Raw genomic sequence first — 17,537 nt, 5'->3', positions numbered from 1 at the left:
GGATCCTAAGAAAGAGGTGTTCCAACAGTGGTCGGATCCCTGGGAGAAACGCTGGACCAGCCAGGCCTTCTTTCTGCAAGACTCTCAGAGGCTTTACGCTGCGAGTGCCCTGGGGGGCCCCAGGAGCGAGCACAGGACAGGCTTTCCAAACTCATCTGATGACAAAATCATGTCTCTGACCCCACGATGGGCAAGGCTATCACACATGCTAATGGCTCTGAAGCTGCACCTCCAGCCATGGCCTCTCTCCTGACCGTCCCGCTGCTTCCTGGACTCAGGTGAGTAGAGGCGCCTCCCTGTCACCCTCCATGCCAAACCCTGTCCCTCATCTCCTGGGGTCCGGCCGCAGTGACATGGAAGCCTCCCGGTCTTCCCAGTTAAAGCTGGTCAATAAATGCTGCTGATTTAGGCCCATGGTGCTTGCAGATGCCTTCTCCCATTCTGCTTCCTTTCTCTAAAGCGTTCATCTCAGCCTCCTCCAGTGCTACAGCTTCCTAAGTGGGTTTTTTGGGAGGGGTGGGGCAGGGGTGGTAGCTCCAGCAATTTCTCCTAAGATTTAAATTCCACATAGTGCCCAGATTAATCATTATGAAGCCACCATCAGATAAGCACCCAAAACTCAAAACCTACCATCTTGCCTTATCCTGTAGGCAAGACGGGGCTACGGAAGTGTGGCCTTCTGCGCTTTTTTCTCAGCCCTGCCAGCCCCCTCAGCCTCGTCTCCACTGTGCCTCCCACAAGCCAACCCACCACACGGCCAGCCATCCGCAGAGCTCGCCCGCCCTTGCACCGGCAGTGCCTTGCCCTCCGATTCTGCCTGTCCCTCAAGGCCCAGCTCACACGGGCCACCACAACTCTGAGGTCTCTGCACCCTGCCTGGCACATGCAGTTCCCCTGTCCTGTGTGTGCTGGGCACAGTACCTCACCGGTGACAGACACCTCCAGCCACTCCACCAGACAGTGAACGTTTGAGGGTCTTCAGCTCTGGACCCCCAGCATGGGTACATACTAGGAACTCAGTGAATGAGTGAGTGAATACGGAGAAGACACTGACCACCCAGCATGATGTCCCCACTGGAATGCCACCATTCCCTCCTGTAAGCCCTCAGGGTATTTCATCTGCACCTACCTCTTGTTTTATATAAAAAGTTATTTACAGTCCTCCTTATTTATCCCAACAAGGCAGACAACACTTTGATGTCAGGGTCTGGGGCTCCTCTTTGAATTCCCCTACCTGGGCTGGTATACAGAGACCAAGCAGGAAGTGCCAGCAAATGGTTGAGTGAGGAAGAGACAGGCAAGCAGGCAGGGGTCCCCGCCAGGGACGACATGGGACACCAGACCCTCAGTTCCCTCCCTGAGCCGAGTTCTACTGAGTGAGAAAGGGGAGAGCTGGTCCAAGTGGCCGAGCATGGCAGGGTCCCGCTGCATGGATCCCTGCAGCCTGGATCCCCGAGGCCTGAGGTCCGCACTTCCCAGCTGTGTGGATGGGACAAGTACATTAACCAGTCTGTCCCTTGGCTTCCTGTTCCACAAAATGAAAACTGTAGCACTACCACCTTATTCAGCTGTCACGAAGATTCAGCTAGCACGCAGGAAGTGCTCTGAACAACACTCAGTAAACAGCGAGTTCTCAAGAAATGCCAGCCATTATCATCACCATCCTCTTATCTCCATCCAGCCGTGATGCCAAGGCGATGAGACTGTAGGGTCCTATCGATGGTTTTGAGTGGGCGAAGGCTGGGGTTCAAGGGCTCATCAAGCAGAAAGGAAGCCAGGCCTGTCCGCACCCGAGTCTCACCATGAGTCCTTCATGACTCGTCAGCTGACTCGTGCCCCCATTCACATCTTCCCAGCAGAGGGGCACCCCTCTCTGTCCACCGGGCTTGGAGGCTGTTCCTTCATTTGGAAGAGATGGCCTCAGAAGTCCTGACCCTTAGACAAGAGGCCGAGGGACAGGGCCGCAGGCCGGGAGGATCGTGCCAGTTGGGCACTCTGCCTTGGGGCCAAGTTCAAGGACATGCTGTCATCCTGGTCTACACAATCTCGAGGGGAACGCAGAGCGAGCACCCACCCAGGACAACTTGCAGTCCGAACCACAAAGTCAGGCAGTGGGGTTGCCAGGTCAAGCACCAGCTCATGTCTGTGGACTGAAAGGGCTGCCGTGGTGGGGTCAGAGGGGTCATCCTCCAAAGCGGAAAGCCCAGAGTGAAGCTCACAGTCATGGCCTTCAAGTTAACATGAGCTTCCAGCCTTCAGCGTTTATGTTGAATAACTCCATCAGTCCTTTCACATTGGGAACATACACCGTGGTATTATTTTACAAAGATGCTAAAACAGATCCCCCAGTCACATTTCACAGTGCCCACTTGTCAGCCGTATTAAAGGGTTTTCAAGCAGCTCCCACATTCCAAATGATGACTCTTCATCTGATGCTATCAGTCAAGGACTGGGAACAACTGGGAACAGAAGCCAGGCCAATCCACTCTGATTCACCAAGTTTGGATATTAGCTCCTCCTTTCCCTGAGCCCCAAGTCAAGTCCCAGCAATACAGGCCAGAACAAAACCAAACTCACATTTTTCTAAAGCTACCAGACCAACTCAGGAAAAAAATTCCCCTAGATGAGAACTGAACAAATATTTCATTTGTTTTGAGCCCTCTGGCAGGCCCCACACTGAAGCCAAAAGATGCTCCTGGATTAGAAAAGCAAATCTCACAAAAACGACCCAGAAAGCAAACATCTGAGGGAAGGTTGTGGAAATGATGGCCCAGCCACTCCAAAACATCATGAGATGATGCAAGATGATCAATGAGACATCTAAGCATGGAAATGTGTTTACAAAATAACAAGATAGAAGGAAAAAGTGAATATGAAGTATTCTCTCAAAGGCAAAGCACAAATATATGTGCTTGATCCAAAAACATCAGAGGACCAAGATAAAGGAAACACATGTGCGTTAGGGTAGAGGGATTATGGGTAACTGTGCATTTTGTTTTTTAATTCCTTATATGGTACCCTTTTAATTAAAAATGACATCACTGTCAGATGAGGTGCTCAGATGAAATCCAAGCAAGTGTATCTGAAACAAGTCCCCGCCAGCTGGGGGTTGTAGTCTGCAGCACTGCCCATGGCTTTGCATCAAACCACACACGGATGCTCACCGACCACAGACCCTCATGTTTCTACAGCACAAGATTCAGGGGATTTTCATTCACTCGTGTCTAACCGCCTCCCCGGGGAAATACAAACCTGGCCCACGGCTGCCTTTCCTGCCACCGCTGTTCTCAGGTTTCCCATCCTGTGGGTGACCCCAGAAGCTATGCAAGCAGAAACCTGATGGGTTGTGCTGGGTGGATGGTGGGGGCCGGGGGTGGGGGAGGAGCCTCACCTTCAGGGCCTCCTCCCGACACTGAGCACCAGCCAGGGCTACAGCTAAAGGGGGTTCAAATCATACAGACAAGGAGCTACTTACCCAAGTTATTGTGTGTTGGGGACATCGGATTCGGGGAGAGGTTTGGAGAACCTGCGAGGTAAGACACTGCTGTGAGACGTCAGAAAAGACTGCTGGCCTGGGAGCTAGATGACAACGTGTACATCACAGCGGGGCGGGGAGAAAACCCCCGGCTGAGCCTCCGTGGCCCAGGAGAGGGCCGCACCTCCCTTCCCTGGGTCCCAGCTTCTTTATCTGTGCAACCAATAGATGAGCGGATGACCTTAGAGTCTCTTCCACAACTCGAGGGTCTGATGCATCTAAGCAAGCCCACAGCATGCGGTTGCTGCGGTCCCAGCCTGCGCGCACAGACCCCACACTGACACGCCCTGTTAACTGAGGGACAAAAGGAGCAGGAAGACCCTCTCCCCAGCCGCCTAGACCCCTCTCTGCTCTCAGAGCTCAGGGTCTGCAAATACCAATGCAGGCATTCCCAGGTTTCAGGAAACGCACCCAGCTGCCTCAGACACCCCACAGCTCAGCCACCAGACTGACGTTTTATGCAAAACATGATGCTACACATGGGGAAAAGTCCTAACTACCCAATTCTTCCTACTCTATTATCTTTACTCATTCTCCTGGTGGGTGGGTGGGTGTGTGCAGACCCACACAGCATCAGCCTTCAGAAAACCAAGCTATCGCTTTTCCAAAAAGCAACACTGGGCTGGTCCCTCCATTGTCCCTGCACCCACGGGGCTCCAGCTCCAGAGAGTTGCTTGTTTCCTGATAGTCCTTTGCGCCTGGCTCCACTCCCTGAAATCTCCAATCCTCACCACTGGGCCTTCACCTTAGGCTGCCTTGAGCTGTGAGCGGGGGTCTGCTCCTGCCCCTCAACTCAGCTGTGACCTCCTTGAGGACCAAGGGGGAACCATGGGTTTCACCCCTCGCACCCAATCTTCTGGGGGATGTGGAAAAGTCACAGAAAAAGCAGAGCTTTCAAATCTTCCATGGTATCTGGACATGGCACCACGTAGCCATGGGTCTTTGGCAAAGTGGTTCAAACACTTTGAGCCTTGATTTTTTTCCCCTCAGGTATAAAATGGCAATGATACCATCTACTGTGTGATGTGTAGAAATGAAGCAGAACGGTGCACACAAATATGCCTACACCATGGCTTGTACACAGGAGGTGGTTAGTAAGTGTTGGTCTCCTATTTCAGGCTGGTCCAAATCATGGAGACCCAGGAAGTGGGACCTTCTCTCTGGTCTGAACAGACATGCGCATATATCTGGGGAGACATGGGGCTGGACAGGGAGAGCCTTGGGCCCCAGCTGAGATGCTCCTCCTGTCTGCTGTCAGGGAAGTCAAGCCCATGAGCAACTGGACTGGTCTGAGTGAAGAGCAGAGGGTAAATGGGAGACTCCACCCACCCACCCGTCACGGGCTGGCTGGGCTCCACAAAGCCCAGGGCTCATATTCAATAAACATTTATGTCCACAACAGGGTCCTACAGGTACACGACGGAAGGAGATGAGGAAGGGAGGACAGAGAAAGGAAGGGGAGACACAAGAGTTGAGAGGGTGAAAAGGTGGGCTTGTCCCATGTAAGACCTTCTTCTCCTTTGGTCTGTTTGCACAGGCAGACTTTGTGTTACTGTGCTTTGCAGATGCAGTGCTGCATCCAGCCAACACACTGGCACCATTTTTCCAACAGCATTCAATGATTTCACGTCTTTTGTCCCCTTCTGAAAATTCTCACAATGTTTCTAATTTTTTAATTATTATATTTTTGATGGCAATCTGTGATCTTTGAGAGTTACTACTGCAAAAAAGATTTTGACTCATTGAAGGTTCAAATCATGGTTAACATTGTTGAGCTACCAAGTATTTTTTAATTAAGGTGTGTACACTACTTTTTTGGACATAATGCTATTGCACACTTAACAGACCAGGACAGTATAAACGTAACTTTTACACGTACTAGGGAACAAAAAATTTGTGTAACTTGCTTTATGGTGGTTATCTGGATGTAAAACCACAGAATATCAAAGGTTTGCCTGTAATCCTTCCATAAACCTGAAGAGTAGTGAGGAGGGAAGCAGGCAGGAGAAGAAGAAACACAGCATCTGCAGAGATGCTGCTCAGGGGGCTAGTTTCCCATGCCAGCATTTAAAGATGTGGGCTTACAGCAGGCACTTGGCATCAAATACAGGTCTCCGATGCATTCTGACTGGGTTCACACCATCATCCACTCATCAGTGGTATGTGGAGGTATGTGGCACGATGCCCAGGCTATATATCAAGTCACCACATTTACAATAAACATGCACGTCCCCTGCATCCTTCTTTCGGGAACTGCACTCTCTTCTGGGCTATGTGCAGGGCAGGTGGCCCGACCACATCGGACGGCTCTGCGTACCCAAGGCATGCCTCCCATCATTGGAAGGGAACATCTGCTTGGCTCCCTCCTCCTCACCCAACCACATGCAACGCCATGCACGTGTGATGTGGCAGCTGGGGTTCAATTCAAGAAGCCGCTGGTCTGAGGCCAATTTGGTCCCAGAACAAATGAGGTGGGAACATCTGGAGATGTGCCTGGAGATGACTGGGCTGGGCCCCTCATGGCAGGAACACATAGATCACATTTGGGCATCACACCAAAATAGATGCTTCAGGGCCTTGCAAAGATCTTGCCTCTGTTCCAGCGCTCCTGAGCTGTTTCAAGTGATGAAGCCCACCCTCCATCACACTGCCAGCAGCATCTCATCTGCTTTCAGCCTGCAGGGGCTCCACGTCAGCTTCTGGCTACACCTGAAGCTTTGAATGACTGGCCCTCCTGTCTCTGGAGGAGGATGCTCTAGCCACACGGAGCTCTCACCCACCCCAGAACTCACCAGCTCTCCTCCCCACGGCCCTTCATGACTCTGCCTGGCATGCTGCTCTGCCTGTCCTGGCAGCCTGGCCAAACCCTATATACTTCCAATACTCAATGCAGGAAAAGCCTACACCGCAAGCTACTGCTCAGTCCCCCAGCACTTTGTCCCAGGCTGGGTGGCACGGCCCTGTTCCGTGCCACATAGCATCTTCCATCAGGGCATACAAGAGACAGCATGGTAACTGCGGGCTGTCTTGCTGGTCTCCCCCACACACCATGAGCCACTCAGGCTCCTCCTCTATCCCAGTTCTGGGCCCATAGTGATTGCTCAGTAAATATTGAATGGAGGGACAGAGAGAAGGATGGAGAGAGAAAGTGGGGAGAAGGGAATACAGAGAGTGAGATGGAGGAACAGAGGGAAGGATGGAGAAAGTGGGGAGAAGGGAATACAGAGAGCGAGATGGAGGGACAGAGGGAAGGATGGGAAAGGGCAGGCACTCAGGACGAGGAGCAGAGACTCCACAAAACTCTGACCTGCATCCATGCTGTGGTTCATCTGGTGGTCACTGGTCTCTCCATCTTCACTCAGGTAGCCTGGGGGTGGGGTTTCTGGGAATTGGAAGGAAGGTGGTTCATTACATGGCCTCCGGTTTGGCTCTTAAGCCACCCTTTGCAAACTCATAGCTTCAGGCCACTACGCCGGGGGCAGGAGCTGAAGGCTGGGCTTCGGACCCCTGGCTCTCGCTGTCCTGGAGCACTCATCCTCCCGTGTTCCCACCTGAATCGCTCTGAACTTCGTTCACACTGTCTGACTCCCAGTCTGAAGTGCCTATTCCTACAGCCTCTGTGGGCCTAAACTTCTCCCCATCCCTCAAGACCAGGTTTAAGCCCCGCTCCCCGCCCTGCCCTCCCCCACCCCCGCCACCTGGCAGTGAACTCACCTATCTCTGAGGGCAACTGCCTCAAACCACCCTCTGGCTCCACCACCCACCCCCGTACCATGATCTGCCGGCTCTTGAGGGGACATCTCAAGCGGGATGCAAACTGCATGAGAGCAGACTGCCATGCATTCCTCTCATTGAGCTCAGGCCCTGACTGACTTCTCTGCTTTGCTGAACAAAGAGAGTAGGCAACCCACCCCTAGGGACCAGAGCCACCTGTGACATGAAAGGCCGGGGCTGTAAAGCAGGTCCTCCCTTAATGCTCTGACCCACGCACACAGCCTGCGGTCAACCTCAGCACGGTGAGCTCATTTGGGACCAAAGGCTAGTCCAAAGTAGATGGCTCCGAAAGGAACACGGCCCATCTCTGCCCCAGCTACCCTAGTGCAGGGTCTGGCCAAGCACTGCCAAGCAGTTTTCCTGGACTCCTGGAGTTCTGGTGATTCACACATTATTTGCATGTAAATGATGGGCTTCTAAAAACATTTACACTCTGACAGCAGAGCCCACTTCTCCCTTTAGAGTAAAACCTCCCACCCAGGCTGGAACCCTCCCAGGGCTTACTTACAGGGCCCTTCTCCACACGCTGCCGGGCCCTTGGCCCCGGCTCGGCCCACTGCCTCCGCAGCCCCCAGACCTTGGGGGATCCTGCCTGAACTCCAGCCCCAGGGCCCGGAGGGTGGTGAGAGAAACACAGCCTCGCTATTTCCGCTTCCAAAATAAATGACTGCACCGAGGCCGGGCGGAAGGGTCACGCCGCCGCTCCTCCATGCCAAGAAAAGCATCATTAGTGAGCGGGGAGCCAAGGCCACGGATCCTCTCCCCACAGGGACGCGGGTCTGAGTCAGGGGCCTCGGGCCAGCGGGTGTGCGAAGATGGGGTGACGGGGCCGTCCCGCGCCCGCCTCCGGGGCTGGCCTCACTGCTTGTGGGTGCCTACCTGGAATATTGCTCTGGGGCTCGATGCCGGCAGGGAAGTTAGTGTTTTCGGGGATGGAATGGCTGTAGTCATCCAGCGGGGGGAACTCGGCCGGGATCTCTGTGTGGCGGGGCACCAACACAGGAGGTAGAACTGTGCAGAGGAGACAGAGGGAAGGAGGGTCAGGGTGGATGCCAGGCTGGACTGAAGCCCCGGCACCCCCAGATGCACCAGAGGCCCACCCTCAGGAAGAAGAGAGGAAGGCAGGGGACGGGGAGAGGAAGAGGCGGAGGAGAAGGATGCCCGGTAGACACCTGCAGACCCCACAGAGGAGGCCATACCTGGGGTCTCTACCCTCTGATAGTGGTAGGGATTCACGCAGACCTCGTCCTTCTTCATGTTGAAGGCGAACTCACACAGCTCCATGGCCCGCAGCTCGTGGTGGCTGTGCAGGTCGGGCCACCGCCACAGGCGGCAGTAGATGACGTGGGGGAGCCCCTTCCGGTGGGACACCTGCAGCCGGCCATCCAGGGACCTGCCAGGACGGACAGGAGGAGCAGAAACGGACAGTGAGGGGGATCCGGCCTGCCTCCTCCCCAAGGCCAGCCCGCCGAGCTCCTGGGAGCCTGGCGGAGACTCAGAAAGCTCCCCCGACAGCCAGCGCTTGTCCGGCTCGCAGGCAGAGGGCTTGCAGATCAGAGAAGCTCTAGGCATGCTGGGAGGGGTCCAGGAGAAGAACAGAGGCCCACCCGGCAGGCCAAGGGCTCCTGGGCCGGCAGAGCAGACCCCGGAGCCACCAGGCCGCGGGATGACTACCCTCCCCGACCTTGAAGGGACGGCACTGAACTGTGCTCTGCAAAGGCCAGGCCAGGCGGAGGTGGGCAGAGGGGCCAGGGCTGAGCTAGAAGACGGGAGCTCTTCAGGAGCCGACGTGAGGATGCAGTGATGCCGCAAGGAGGATGACGGCGCGCAGCCCGTCTCCAGCGGCTCTCCATCCTCACCCAGTTCCTTCCTCAAACACAAGAAAACAAGGGGGAAAATCCCTGTTTCAGCTGGGGTCTGTGATGAGGTGGGGAGCGAGGGAGGGACATGAAAGGGAACTGTAACTGGTCAGGGCCTACACAGCAGGCCTCTCAGGAGCCCCTTTCTGGCCGGTGGCCCAGGCGCCCGGTCCACGGCGCTCGCCTAGCTCAGAGCTCAGGCCTACATGGTCGTGTGTGTGCAGAGCTGCGACCGCACTCCAGGCCTGGTTCTCCTCGGTCCCCAGCCCAGCTCGGCCCAACCCACCACCCACGGCAGTGTCCTGTCCCTTTGCAAGCCTTGTTTTCTGTGGTGACTTGGCCTCTGAGCAGTTGACCTAGTGCCCATCACACCCCCTCCCCAGAGTAAAATGTGGTCCTTGATGGACCAGTGGCGTGTGTCCACGGGAGCTCTTCTAAAAGGCAAAACCAGAAAGCCTACTCCAACCCATTACATCAGAATCTTCCTCTAAAATCTCCAGGTCATCGGCCCAAATGAAAGTTGGAGCAGTGCCATAGGCCGTGACGACTGGGGAGCTTGAGTGGCATGAGCACCATCAGCCAAGAGTCAGGTGGGAGACAGGCGGCTTCTGAAAAGATGCGAGACTTCGGGGACAACCAGGATTAGACGGGTGAGGAGAGTCCATACACAAAGAATTCTTTATCAAGGGATTTCCCTGGTGGTTCAGGGGCTAAGATTCCATGCTCACAATGCAGGGGGCCCGAGTTCAATCCCTGGTTTCCCCTGGTTGGGGAACTAGATCCCACACACCATCAACTAAAGGCCCTGCCATAACTAAGACTTGGAGCAGCCAAATTACAAAGAAGAAGGAGGAAAAAAAAAAGGAATGCTTTATCTAACAAGTGTTTCATGAGCTCCTACTTTGTGTGGCATTAGGGATACCTTGGTGAGGGAAAGAGGAAAAGAGCCCACAAAGCGGTCCCGGCTTCCACAGAGCTTCCATGGGCAAGGCGGACGTTAATCTACTAATCAGGTCAGTGACAATGACAAGCGAAGAGCAGGGAGCTGCGAGCATACGACCCTGGGGATGATGCTTCACGGAAGGGCGAGACGGGGCATCTCTGAGGGGACAGTGGTTGACCAGAAAGTCTAAAAGGCAAGTAAGCAAAGAGAGGAGGACATTTCGGGTAGAGAGATGAGCATGTGCTAAAGTTCCGAGAAGGTGGAAAGCACAATGTGGAGGGAGACCAGAATGGAGGCCAGAGTGGCCAGAGAGGATGGAGGCTGGGGTAGCAGGGAGGGGTGCCTCTGCAGGGTCTCAGATTCTGGTTCTGCCTTCTTCCTAAGAGCCACAGGAACCCTCTGAGATGTGTGTGTGTGCGTGTGTGTATGAAATTCTGGCTGTGGGGACAAGCGCACTGGAGGCAGCGGTGGTGGAAGAGTCAAGAGTGGATGAGACAGGGAATTCTCTGGTGGTCCAGTGGTTAGACGACTCCCTGCTTTCACTGCTGAGAGCCTAGGTTCGACACCTGGTTGGGGAACTAAGATCCCACAAGCCGAGTTGCATGCCTCCCACCACAAAAAAAAAAAGTGGATGTGATGGGTGCTCTTATATATAGAGAGAGGCCCCCAAAGGCAGTACTGCCCTTCCTACAAGAAGGCTCATCCTTGGACTCCACTGGTCAGCGGACAGGACGTTTCTGATGGCTGGGCAGGGCTGGTGGAGAGGCATTTAAAGCTCTCTCTCCCTGCCCCCATTTGACTGAGGGTACCTGCTTTCCTGAATAAATGGAATTTATGGACACTGTGAGGGAGAGGCCTGCCAGATGCCACCAGAAGTACCAACCAAAGAGACAGAAACAGGAATCCAGGCAAACTCTCTGAGTCACTGGCCTGGGTAGGGTGAAGGATGGACAGAGGTCAGACCCAGGCTATGGCGCAGGGGCTGCCGGGAGCTGCTGACTAAGGGCAACTCCAAGGGTGTAATTACCTCCCTCCTGTGGGGCCCCACACCAAGGAACCCCAACAGCCCCAAAACAGTAATTAGCAGGCAGAACGAGAGAAGACAGCCTGGGACTCGCCCCTGAGACACGGAAGGCAGACGGCCAGATGTGGAGTCATGAGACCTGGGGTCAAGATGAGGTTCTACTCTTCTGCCTGTGAGACCCTGGGCAAGTCTTGAGGTCTCTGGGCCCCTCAGTTACCTCATCTGTAAAATGGGAACATTCTGCTCCCACTGCTGCACTTGACCTCACGCAATTTTCAGTACCCACTCAAAAGTGCTTTCTGGGGGCTTCCCTGGTGGCTCAATGGTAAAGAATCTGCATGCCAATGCAGGAGACACAGGTTGATCTGGGAAGATCCCACATGCCAGAGAAACTAAGTCTGTGCACCACAACTGTTGACCCTGTGCTCTAGAGCCCGGGAACCACAACTGCTGAGCCTATCCCCCCAACAACTAAAGCCTACACACCCTAGAGCCCATACTCTGCAACAAGAGAAACCACTGGAATGCGAAGCCCCTGCTCACCATAACCAGCAAAAGCCCACATCCAGCAACGAAGACCTAGCACAGCCAAAAATAAATAAATAAAATTATTAAAAAAAAAAAAAAAAGTCCTTAGTGAAGTACCAAGCAATGAGCATTATTCTTCCACACCACAGCGGACCGTCTCCGAAGTCAGCCCTGGATAAGTGAGGTGGGCTGAGGGGGAGAAAAGCGGGGAGTGGGAGGTGACTAGTGGGGACAGAGAAGGACTTAGCTGTTCCTATTGTCTTGAAAAGCCACTGTGTGCCCACAGAGAGGGACGTGGCCACACTCCCTCTTCAGTGTTTGCCAAAATCCCCCGAAAAGAGACAACTGAATGCCTGGAGTGGCCTCCACATGGAGAGTCCTTGGCGAGATGCTCAGCCTAGCAGGAAGGAGTGACTGTGCAGGGAGTCCCCCTTCCCTACCCAGTTGATGGAAGGCGTTTTTTTTTCTAAATGCAGCACTATTTACAATTGCCGGGACATGGAAGCAACCAAAATGTCCATTGACGGAGGAGGACTGGATAAAGAAGATATGGTGTATGTATACAACAGAATATTACTCAGCCATAAAAAAAGAACAAAATAATGCCATTTACAGTGACATGGACGGACCCAGAGATTGTCATATTGAATGAAGTAAGTCAGACAAAGAAAGACAAATATTATATGATACCACTTATACATGGAATCTTAAAAAATGATACAAAAAAACCTATTTACAAAACAGAAATAAGAGTCATAGATGTAAAAAAAAAAATAGTAATACAGGGCAGGAAGAGGGTGATGGTGGACAACAGGAGAGAAGGGTCCCCCTTTCCACGGGACAGACAGCCTGAGAGAGTGAGCAGAAGGCCACGTTCCCGTCAGCCGTGCACAGGGCCTGGGCCTCAGCAGGGAAGGCGGACAGGAAAGTCTGGGCACTCCTGGTGCAGAGGGGTGCCCACACGCCGCCCTAACGGCCTAACCCCCGGACCCCTAACAGCCGAACCAGAGACCCAGAGTGACCCAGGGCCCCACATCTGCTCGGGGGCCTGCAAGGGAGAGATAGGTGCAGAGTGGGCAGAAATGGGAGGCCGTGGACGCACAAGGCCTGAGCATGCTATGTGGGGATTCGGCCCTTATGGGTTTGGGGAGTTGACAGCGGGGAAGGAGAGGCAAGGAGGGCAGAAAGCACATCACACTGGCAGGCAGAGGCCTCAGTGTCCTGACTCCTCATCCAACCCCTTCTGGGTTACACGGGTTGTTTTTTCTCAGGGCCTAAAGATCCTGGCTGTCTACCTGCAGTATTAAAGCAGACAAAGCTCCAAACATAAAGGAAGGAGTAAGGAGAAGCGGGTGGTGATAAATGGGAGGGGGTATGAGACTGGGAAGGCGAGGCGGGGGAGGGAGAGGGGACAAAGGACAGAGGATGGGAGGGAGGTGGAGGAGAGAGAGGAGGCAAGTGGTAGATGGTGGGAAGGAGATGGATGGAAGAAGGGGATGGGAGGGAAGAGAAAGGAGGGGAGAGGAGGGAGGGGAGGGGAGGAGGGGGAGAGGAAGGGCAGGGGTGGGAGAGACTAGGAAAGTCTTTGGTCAAATACAACAAACCAGACGGATGCATTTCTCCCTGTCCTGCCCAAGACAATGAGTAGAAGAGCAGATCAGACAAAACTGGAAAGCAGCTGGCCAAATGGGAACAGACTTAGCAGAGTGATGTGAGCTGAGACCAAGCATCAGCAGAGGAAGCCAACAGAAGTGATTCTCACTGGGCCTCAAAACCTGGGAAGACTCAGGAGTTGGAGGCACCACTCACGTGTCAAGACTCGGCTGAGAATAGGAAGATGGGGCTAAAGTCTGCAGAAGAGGCCTGCAGGTCCCAGCTCCTTCCCTGTCAGCCTCCCCACAAACAGGACCTCCCCAGGCCTGCCAGAGACAGGTCTGCTCTCTGTGGAAAATGATCCGGAGAGCAGGGCTCTGGATGGAGTCACAGGGCTCAGCTGGGGGTGAAGTCAGACAAGGGTTAGAAACAGGATTTCGTGAAGGCTCCCTTGTTCACCAGGCACCAGGACACTAACAGTCAGGCCCATGCCCCCACTCCCACCTGCAGAGGAATTAAACAGCTCAGCCCAGGAGAAAAGACCTGCAACACTGACATCTGGGGATCACCCAACAAAAAGACCCAGTTCCTGCAGGCCTGCCCTACAGGGAAGCCCATTTGCCAACAGGCCCCTCCCATTGCCATAGGCCAAGCAGGCACTCAGCTTTTCACTGCCACACTCTCTAATAGAGATGCACATCCGGAATCCCCACAGAGACAGACATAGTAGGGAAGAAAAAAGAAGTCTGAGACAATGTAGGGAGCAGGAAAAAACTTCCAAACAAAATGAAACAAAACAAAAACTACTCTCAGGGAGACAAGTCACTGGAATCCTAAAACAGGAACATTTGCAAACTACTGAAAAACATTCCTGGAAATAAAAAATAAGAATATGAAGGAAAAAATCAAGAGAGACTGAGTTCTTCATGGACTTCTTGAGTTTTTAAACTACATACATGAATTATTTTAAGAGTATAATTTTTTTTAAACCAAGGAAGGTACAATACAAGGTACAGATCAGTGGACACTCAGAGTCCAGAAATAGCCACGTAGATACGATCCACTGGTTTCTGAAAAAGGTCCAAAGATAACTCAGTAGAGAAATAAGGGACCATTTTCAACAAACGGTGCGAGAACAACTGGACGGCCATATGCGAGGAAAATAAGATGCAATCTGCACGTGCACCTTACACTGAAATTAACTAAGGTGGGTCATAATATAAAGCTTTAAACTATACAACTTCTAGAAGAAAAAGAGGACAGCATCTTTGTGACCTTGGGACGGGCAAAGATACTACATCAGAAACATATTCCAAGTTTTTTTAAAGTTGATGAATTGGACATCATCAAAGGCTAAGCCTCTGGTCTTTGAAAAGACTCTAAGAGAATAAAAAAGACAAATCCACAAATTAGGAGAAAATATTTGCAAAGAATATATTTGATGGGGCTTCCTTTGTAGCTCAGTCGGTGAAGAATCTGCTTGCAATGCGGGAGACCCCAGTTCAATTCCTGGGTTAGGAAGATCCCCTGGAGAAGGAAATGGCAACACATTCCAGTCTTCTTGCCTGGGAAATCCCATGGACAGAGGAACCTGGTGGGCTACAGTCCATGAGGTTGCAAGAGTCAGACACAACTTAGTAACTAAACCACCAACATATTTGATAAAAGACCTATTTCCAGAATACATAAAGAACTCTGAAAACTAATAAGAAAACAAACAACCCAACTATTAAAAAACAAAACAGGTAAGTGACTTGAACAGACACTACACAAAAAGATATAAATGTGGCGAAAAAAGGAGGATGAAAAGATGCTTGACATCACTAGTCATTAGAGAAGTGCAAACTAAAACAATGAGATGCCACTCCATCATTATTAAAACAGCTGCTACTGAGAAGACTGCCATGTCCTGGCAGGGATGTAGAGCAACTACAACTTATATTGCTGGTGGGAATGTAAAATGGTACAACTACTTTGAAAAACAGTTTAGAAATTTTACAAAAGTTCAAAATATAAACCCACCATATGATCCACTAGGTCCGCTCCGAAGTCTTACCCGAGAGCAACGAAGGCATCTGTCCACACAAACGTGTGCACGAATGTTCATCCCAGCTGTACTCATCCAAGCCCCAAACTGCAGATGACCCAATGCTTCTCAACAAGTGAATGAACAAACACACTGAAACAGCCATACAAAGTCTAGCAACAAAAAAGGATGAACCACTGATACAAATCACGTGGATGAAGAGAAAAACAAGCATTCTCAGCGAAAGAAGCCAGCTGTGATTCTGTTTGTATAACATCATATAAAGTCAACGGACAATGCAACCTTACGTTTGCATGACAGCAAGCAGATCCGCGGATGCCTCAGGATGGCGGTTGGAGGCGGATGGGATAGGGAGCTTATCAAGGAATAAAGGTGATGGTTGGTACCTTGACTCCTTGTGGTGGTTTTTTTTTTTTTAATTGAAGGATAATTGCTTTACAGAATTTTATTGTTTTTTGTCAAACTTCAACCTGAATCAGCCATAGGTATACATATATCCCCTCCATTTTGAACTTCCGTCCCATCTCCCTCCCCAGCCCACCCCTCCAGGTTGATACAGAGCCCCTGTTTGAGTTTCCTGAGCCATACAGCAAATTCCGTTGCCTATCTATTTTACATACGGTAATGTAAGTTTCCATGATACTCTTTCCATACATCTCACCCTCTCCTCCCCTCTCCCCATGTCCATAAGTCTATTCTCTATGTCTGTTTCTCCTTTGCTGCCCTGTAAATAAATTCTTCAGTACCATTTTTCTAGATTCTGTATATGTGTGTTAGCATACAATATTTATCTTTCTCTTTCTGACTCACTTCACTCTGTATAATAGGTTCTAGGTTCATGCACCTCATCAGAATGGACTCAAATGCGCTCCATTTTATGGCTGAGTAATATCCATTGTGTATATACCACAACTTCTTTATCCATTCATCTGTCGATGGACGTCTAGGTTGCTTCCATGTTCTAGCTATTTGTAAATAGTGCTGCAGTGAACAATGGGATACGTGTGTCTTTTTCAATTTTGGTTTCCTCAGCGTATATGCCTAGGAGTGGGATTGCTGGGTCATATGGTGGTTTTATCCCTGGTGGTGGTTCTGCAGGTATATACACAGGTCACAAATGACCAAACTGCACAGTGGAAAAACATGCAGTTTGTTGTATGTCAAATATACCACCATTTTTTTAAAAAAAGGACTTTGGGGCTTGGTACTTGGATAAACCTGGATTCAAATACGGACTCTCTGGTCAATAGCTGTGTAAACTTGATCAGATTGCTTAATGTCTTGGTCTTAACTATCTGTCATCTTAAATAAGTCCCTTTGCTGGATTGTTGGGAGGACTAAATGACATTCCAGGGAAAGCTTTTGGTGAATAGTTAGGACACAATATATGGCATCAACCCACTATTGTTTTTGTAGCATCACTATTACTACCCCCATCACTATGACAGCGCCCGGAAAAGAAAGGTCCCCAGGAGGAGCTCAAGACAGCAGGCCCCGCCCCTGCCCGGGCCATCTGGGTCCACAGCCCTGGAGCCACAGCGAGGCCTTGGGTAGCCTGGTGCTTCTAGTCTTCACAAGACTCTCGTGCTCCTTATCTCAGAGCAGCCTCACCGAGATGCAGTTGGGTCATAAGGCAAGTCTTGTAATGGTCCCGCCTCACTCCATCGAGAGGAAAGGCGCCCCCCTCCTAGGACCACACAGCTGTCTGCACCCAGGTTATAGCTACAGAGCAGGTCTCCTGGCTGCCAGGCCAGGCCTGATGGTGGGGAGACATCACCACTCTCTCCAGCTCCTGAGTACATGACCACCGGTCTGGCTTGGCAGTATCCTCAAGAAGTCACCTGGGACTTCCCTGGTGGTCCAGTGGTTAAGAATCTGCCATCCAGTGCAGGGGACGTGGGTTCAATCCTTGGTCGGGGAACTAAGACCCCACATGCCATGGGGCAAGTAAGCCAGTGTGCCACAACTGCCGAGCCCATGTGCCTCAACTAGAGAGAAGCCCACATACTGGAATGAAAATCCCAGGTGCCACAGATAAGAGCCATGCAGCCAAATACATAAATAATAAAATATTCAAAAGAAGAAGAAGAAGTCATCTAGTTCATGCCCCTGCTTCTGGGCTGTACAATTTGCAACCTCATGACGAGGAGGGCATCTCATTCATGTCCTTCTATGCATCACCGACTACTCCTTTGGGCTCAAGGCTGCACAGAGCTAGCCCTGGTAGTGTTCCT

General features: G+C 51.8%; 1 protein-coding gene across 1 annotated transcript in view; it reads right to left on the bottom strand.

The window, feature by feature from the left end:
* Positions 1–17,537, bottom strand: part of SMAD3 (SMAD family member 3) — a 126,802-nt gene that overhangs the window by 17,701 nt on the left and 91,564 nt on the right. The window contains exons 2-5 of the mRNA XM_005893291.3: positions 8,509–8,702; positions 8,189–8,320; positions 6,843–6,917; positions 3,476–3,526 (exon numbers count right to left, since the gene is read on the bottom strand). Of these exons, the coding sequence (XP_005893353.1) occupies positions 3,476–3,526; positions 6,843–6,917; positions 8,189–8,320; positions 8,509–8,702 (452 nt within the window). The remainder of the gene's footprint in view (positions 1–3,475; positions 3,527–6,842; positions 6,918–8,188; positions 8,321–8,508; positions 8,703–17,537) is intronic.

This window comes from Bos mutus, chromosome 10 (genome assembly GCF_027580195.1).
Source record: "Bos mutus isolate GX-2022 chromosome 10, NWIPB_WYAK_1.1, whole genome shotgun sequence".
NCBI lineage: Eukaryota > Metazoa > Chordata > Mammalia > Artiodactyla > Bovidae > Bos > Bos mutus.
This window is presented reverse-complemented; position numbering and strand designations above follow the sequence as displayed.